This window comes from Ailuropoda melanoleuca, chromosome 11, assembly GCF_002007445.2.
Source record: "Ailuropoda melanoleuca isolate Jingjing chromosome 11, ASM200744v2, whole genome shotgun sequence".
Classification (NCBI taxonomy): domain Eukaryota; kingdom Metazoa; phylum Chordata; class Mammalia; order Carnivora; family Ursidae; genus Ailuropoda; species Ailuropoda melanoleuca.
This window is the reverse complement of record NC_048228.1, coordinates 42,785,237-42,792,137: the sequence shown is the minus strand read 5'-3', so window position 1 is coordinate 42,792,137 and position 6,901 is coordinate 42,785,237. Positions and strand designations below refer to the sequence as shown.

The window sequence follows — 6,901 nt, the reverse complement described above, 5'->3', positions numbered from 1 at the left end:
CCTACATGTGAAATTTGCATTTCTTTGAGTCTTACTCCAAATCATCCCCTCAAAACGTTAGCAAATGGAATTTACTGAGAATTTCATGGAGGAGTCAGAGAAGGGGTTTACATTACTGTGACGCACATGATTTTAATTATCAGCATAGATGTTATTTAAAAAATACCCTCCGTTTGCCTTGCCACTGTGAAAAACTACTCATCTCAGCCTTGCTTGCCCTACTGCTTCTTTCTTCTTCTCTTCCCTTCTCTCCTTTTTGCAACTTCCTTTCAGGAGTAAGCAAGCAAGCAAGCAAAAAACCAAAAACCAAAAACCAAGAAAACCCCCAAGCCAACTATTCAAGAAGCAAATCTTTCTTTAAAAAAAAATTAAACAAAGCAACTCTCCCCTTCCTCTGAAGCTTTGTTACCAGCCAAAGCCAAGGTCCTCAATGTCTTACCTTCTAACACAAGTAATTTTGGATATATTCCCCTTTTTTGAGGGAACCTCTCCCTCAAAAAACATTTACTCTGTAAGGTGAATACAAACTTTCTAATCAGTAGGTGGAACACTCAATTCACTATAAGCAATGGTGTAGAATAAAAAAGTGCTTAAGTCGGGCAAAAACATGATCAGCTCTATATTATTTTATTTTATTATTTTATTTTAAAGATTTGATTTACTTGAGAGAGAGAGCACAAGCAGGGGAGGGGCTGAGGGAGAAGCAGACTCCCGGCTAAGCAGGGACCCTGACATGGAACTCGCGTGGGTCTCGATTCCAAGACCCTGGGATCATGACCTGAGCTGAAGGCAGGCCCTTAGCAAATGAAGCCACCCAGGAGCCCCAGTCAGCTCTACATTTTAAGAAGGACTAAAATATAAATTTCCTTTGATTCAGATTATTTATGTATTTCAAGATATAGTATATCAGGGATGCTATTATTAGCAATAATTATCAATGTTTTGGATATATTCAGAAGTGTAGATTAATCAGTCTTTCTGGTTAATAGTATGAAGGATAATAGAATCCAGTATCCCAACATATAGGACTTTTCTAGAGGAATTCACTGTGGGACAAAATTAAGTGCCTGGCTATTACTTCATACTGGTGTTTAAAAAAGAAAAGCTGACAATCAGATTGCCTGACACATTCATTAACCACAGAAAAGGGAACAGCAGAATTTACTTAAAGAAATGCAAATGGATCCCATTGTCCTTAAAAGTGAAGACAGCACAGAGTAAGGAGGACATTTTGGCACTTTTTAAATAGATGTATCTTTTCTGTGCAGAAAAAAGTGTTTTTTTCTGGTGAATTGTAGTGAAATGTCTGTTTTGCTTAAATCTTATGTTAGTAGTGTATATGGTTTAATTCTGGTTAAGAGGAGGACATTCAAAAAAAATCTCATTAGAGAGCTATCCAAATCCTCTTTTTATTTATTTATTTTTAAAAATTTTTAATTAAAAAAAAAAGATTCATTTATTTTAGTTAAGTGAGAGGGAGAGAGAATGAGCGAGCAAGTGGGGAGGGGAGGCAGAGGGAGTGGGAGAATCAGACTCCTGGCTGAGCATGGAGTGGGTCATGAGGCTCATCTCAGGACCTTGAGATTATGACCTGAGTGGAAACCAAGAGTCAGACATAACTGACTGAGCCACCCAGGCACCCCCCCCAATCTTCTTTTAAAAAATAACCATTTATAAAAAGGTAGATTAGTATATTATGTCCTGCATTTTTATACTTATTATTTTTAAAAATGAAATTAAGGCACTCCTACTGAGTAGCTCTCTATTATGGTAAATCTTATTAAGAGTTGTACATAACATTAATGAAAAACTATTACCAAAAATATAACAACTACATATAACAAAATGCTGAAATAATATGGCTCTAAGGTAATCATGTCTTCAGTCCTAATTTCTAGTACTAACATTTTGGGCAATCCATTGCGCCTTTGCACGTTTTCTTTCCTTTGCACCTGTTCTTCTGGGAAGGCTCTTTCTCCCAATTTTTCTTATGGTTGTCTTCCTCTCCTTCAGATCTTCAAGAGCAGATAATCAGTTTTGGTTGGGTGAGTCTTAAAAAAATAAATAGGACTGTATCAGGGGTTTAATGAAGCATCCTGTGGCTGGAATGTAGTATTGATGTATGTGCAAGTAAGTGAGTTAAAGATTAAATTATGAAGGTAAGCAGGCATCACTCAGTCAGGACTTTGTATATCATTCTACTGTGTTTGCCAAGGTTGGAGAAAATGATCTGAAATTTAGAAGGATCATTTTGTTGGCAGTGTGGAAAGTTGATCTTGGGGGAGGGTGGGGAAAGACGGGAAGAAGGGGTAATTGTTAGTAGACTATAGTGTTATGGACAAGAGATTATATGGAACTACTTTGTGCCAATAAAAGTGGAATAGTGTAGTGAGCTGATAGATGAAGTAGATTCAATCTATGTTACTGGGAGAAGTTGACAGGATGAGTATGGGTGTTAGTGGAAGACAAAAGAGATTATTTTCTAGTGTAATTTCTGATGTTATTTCTAGACTTTGATGAATAACTGGATTATGGTACAATTATTCAAAGTGGAAAATGTAGGCAATTACTGAATTTGAGGGGAAGGATTCTCAACCAAGATATGTACAATTTGAGTTTGAGGTACTATGAAAAATTGGGATAGATCAGTGACTTTCAAAGTATGATCTGTCAATGCCTGGAGCCCCTGAGACCCTTTCAAAGGGTCAATGAAGTCAAAATCATTTTCATAATAATATTAAGACATTATTCCTCTTTCTGCCATCTTTCCATGCCGCCATAATGGTGTTTGTGAATGTCCTGGCAGATGCTCTCAAGAGCATTAACAATGCTGAAAAGAGAGGCGAGTGTCAGGTTCTAATTAGATTGTGCTCTGCAGTCACTGTCCAGTTTCTAACTGGGATGATGAAGCATGGCTACGTTGGCGAATTTGAAATCATTGGTGATCATAGAGCTGGGAAAATTATTGTGAACATCCCAGGCAAGTTAAACAAATGTCAAGTGATTAGCCCCAGATTTGATGTACAACTCAAAGATCTAGAAAAATGGCAGATTAATTTGCTCCCATCCCACCAGTTTGGTTTCATTGTACTGATAACCTCAGCTGGCATCATGGACCATGAGGAAGCAAGATAAAAACATACAGGAGGGAAAATCCTGGGATTCTTTGTCTAGGGATGTAATATGTGTATGCAAATAAAATGCCTCAATGGAAAAGAAAAAAGACATTATTGCCTTTTTAACTGTGTTGACATTCGCACTGATAGTGGAAGAGCAATTGTGGGTAAAATTATTGGTGCCTTAGCATGAATAAGGCCATGGTGCCAAGCTGCAGGACTGTTGATATTGAAGTCTTTATTGCCACACTTGCAGTTTAAAAATTGCCCACTTTTACATAAAAGTGTCCTTGATGAAGCACACAAATTCAACTCTATGAAATTTTGATCCTTTAGTACATATCTTTTTAAAAATTAATATGCATTTTATTTACTTTTTATGAATTGAAACTGAATAACAAGCAAATGGGTCTGTTGTGATAGAAATATCAGGTTATGAAAGAAATATGATTGTGAGGGCAGCTGGGTGGCTCATCTGGTTAAGCATCTGACTCTTGGTTTCTGCTCGGGTCATGGTCTCGGGTCATGGGGTCGAACTCCGCTTTGGGCTCTGCGCTTAGTGCGGAGTTTGCTTCAGATTCCTTCTCTCTCCCCTTCTTTCCCCACTTGTGCTCTCTCTCTCAAAAAATAAATAAAATCTTAAAAAAATATGATCTTGATATGATGGCAGGGAGGTTGGTTCAAATTACTTAATAGGAAACCAACTTATGTAAACCTATACACTTCTAGCTCTAAAAATTTTGCATACAGTTCAATTGCTAAAATATTTCTCTTTTTCCTCAGAATGCTCTTTTTAGTATTTCATAGATAGGAGTTACTCCTCAGAAATATGTAAGGTACATACCTTTTTATACTCCATTTGGTGAAATGGGAAATATGCATAGTGAATTACAAAGTTTGTCTGGAGGATGGTAACTTGTTTTTGAGTTATGAGCTGATCTAACCACTTGTTTTTACAGAGCCTCATTTTTATTTAAAAATAAAACTGACAGAAAAGCTATGCTTATTCAGAATTGAGTCTTTGGCCATTATGTTCTTGCAAATGAATGAACCGTTACTTTGAGAAAAATAACTGATAGTAGTTGTTGCTAGTGATAAAATTTAAGCTTTCAAGCAAAAAAAAGAATTTTGGAAAGCTTGTATTTATCGCCATCAGCCTGATGGTTTCCCAACGCTTGAAGGTTTTTTCTAATGAGATTGGTGGTAACATTAAAAATGTAGTCAAAAAACTATTGTATAATAAAATGTGCCAACATATGGAAGATCTGTATAACTAAGTGAACCAATATTTTTAAATGAACAATCTACTGTTACAAAATCATGTGAGATAGACCAACAGATTTTCAGTTCATCGATTTTTTTTATGAGCTCTGTCAAGTGTACTGACAAGCCTCTCAATAGAATTATCTCTGATACTGTGTTTTTAAATAAGTTCAGGTATTTCCATTGATTCTTAGTGTTTCCATTTCTCTGCAGGAGCTTATATAGTCATATATGCTGTTTACCTTTTTATTAGATTATGTTTAATGTATTTACCATAGTTAAAGTCTCTTTGTGTAATAGTTCATCAGATTCTGGTTTTGTTACTTGTTTTAACTTTAGAAAATGAATTATTTTTCTTTTATCTTTTGGAAAAGGATTGCTTTCTCTTTTCGTGTGTCTTGTGGGGTTTTGTTTTTTTGTTTTTTTGTTTGTTTTTTGGTACTAAATTCTGGATATCATGTATAGAATAGTAGAGACTGAGATAAATAATTTTTTTGCAAGAAAATAAGCACTTTTTCATAGAAATCCATGTAGGGGCTTGATTCCATTTATGAAGGAGTAGATCTGGGTTTGGTGTTTGCCATTGCTTTGTTATGTTCAGGGCAATGCAGCCTTCAAATTTCTCTGGTATGAGGCTGCTTTTGCCTTTAGTTTAGTCTGGGGGCTGGGCTGCCAGCAGATTTTCCTGGGTCTGTGCTGTACCTTCTGCTTTCCGATGTCCTTGCATGCCTGCACCACGGAAGGGATCTCTCCGTGCTCTTGCTGTTTACATACGCGGTGCTAGGTTTATGGTGGTGGCGATGAGGTTCTCTGTTGTCCTAGTTCAACCTAAGGCTTATGAAGGGATTGCATATCTGGTTCTCAGAGGTGGGCCTTTCTCGGCATTCCTGCCCCTCTTCCCTGTGCAGGTAAACTGTCTTGTATCTGTGGCTCATCTTGAGTGGGAGTTTCTCCCTTAGCCCTAGCAATAGTAGACTTCTGTTTTCTCTATATGCATAGGTGTCTGGAACCAAGGTGGTTTCTTGCCCCTCCCAGAGAAGATAACTTTTCCTTCTACCCTTCCCTCATATGCTATGGGTCATTGCCTGTTCTCTGGGAGTTAGAGTGATTACTGTCCCATCCCTAGCAGCTTAAGGCTTTTGCTTCTCAGTAAAGAAGAGTCCTGGGAAGCAAGCAATAGTTGGTATCTTTTCCCCCAGTGGCAGCTGACCACCCTCTACAGTCCTGTGCCCTGGAGGTTGGTTCTTCCTGGTCTCCTGCCTTGCTCCATTCTTTCCTGTGAACACTTACGAGGAAGTGCAACAAAAAGAGCTCTCAAATGAGTGTAAATATGCCTTCTGTCTCAGGCCTCCAGCTATTCTAGGATAACATGGTAGTCCACAACTGACCCTTAATAATTAATTCAACATTTTTAGTTGATTTCTTTTTATCCATTTGTATAGTGGTCACCTCTTTTTCCCATGCTTGCTCTGCTACAAATAAGACACTTCCTGTAGTCTGTCTTAGAGAAACTAGTTTTAACTTAAAAATTCAGGATACTTGGTTGCATTGTGAACTTGGCTAGCTAATGGGATCAAAGAGCTTTGATTTTATACTTTATCTGACTTAGTCTCTCATTGTTAAGATGGGAGTGGCTTTCCAACTTTCTATATTCTGAGAGCAATGGATTTTAATGTAAATTAAAATTATGAAAACATCAATATTTTAAATTTCACATTGCAACTTACTTTTAAGAACCTATTACCTGTTGACTTTTTTTTTAATTAATTTTATTTTATTATATTATGTTAATCACCATACAGTACATCCCCTGATTCTGATGTAAAGTTTGATGCTTCATTAGTTGCGTATAACACCCAGTGCACCATGCAATACGTGCCCTCCCTACTACCCATCACCAGGCTATCCCCTTCCCCCACCCCCTCCCCTCTGAAGTCCTCAGTTTGCCTCTCACAGTCCATAGTCTCTCATGTTTCATTCCCCCCTCTGATTACCCCCCTTTTCTTTATCCCTTTCTTCCCCTACCGATCCTCCTAGTTCTTATGTTCCATAGATGAGAGAAATCATATGATAATTGTCTTTCTCTGCTTGACTTATTTCACTTAGCATTATCTCCTCCAGTGCCGTCCATGTTGCAGCAAATGTTGAGAATTCGTTCTTTCTGATAGCTGAGTAATATTCCATTGTATATATGGACCACAGCTTCTTAATCCAGTCATCTGTTGAAGGGCATCTCGGCTCCTTCCATGATTTGGCTATTGTGGACAATGCAGCTATGAACATTGGGGTGCATATGGCCCTTCTCTTTACTACGTCTGTATCTTTGGGGTAAACACCCAGTAGTGCAATGGCTGGGTCATAGGGTAGTTCAATTTTTAACTTTTTAAGGGACCTCCACACTGTTTTCCAGAGTGGCTGTACCAACTTGCATTCCCACCAACAATGTAGGAGGGATCCCCTTTCTCCACATCCTCTCCAACAATTGTTGTTTCTTGCCTTGTCTATCTTTGCCATTCTAACTG

The 6,901-nt window shown here is 37.8% G+C and overlaps 1 protein-coding gene across 1 annotated transcript; it reads left to right on the top strand.

Moving 5' to 3' along the window:
* The first annotated feature begins 2,781 nt into the window (after nt 1-2,781).
* LOC109490621 (40S ribosomal protein S15a-like) lies at nt 2,782-3,135 on the top strand. The gene has a single exon (XM_034672288.1). It carries the CDS (start codon nt 2,782-2,784, stop codon nt 3,133-3,135), a length of 354 nt encoding a protein of 117 aa, XP_034528179.1.
* Nucleotides 3,136-6,901: the final 3,766 nt, after the last annotated feature.

Bases quoted from the DNA above. Each gene is read 5' to 3' on its own strand.
- LOC109490621 (XM_034672288.1), top strand. From the start codon at position 2,782: ATGGTGTTTGTGAATGTCCTGGCAGATGCTCTCAAGAGCATTAACAAT.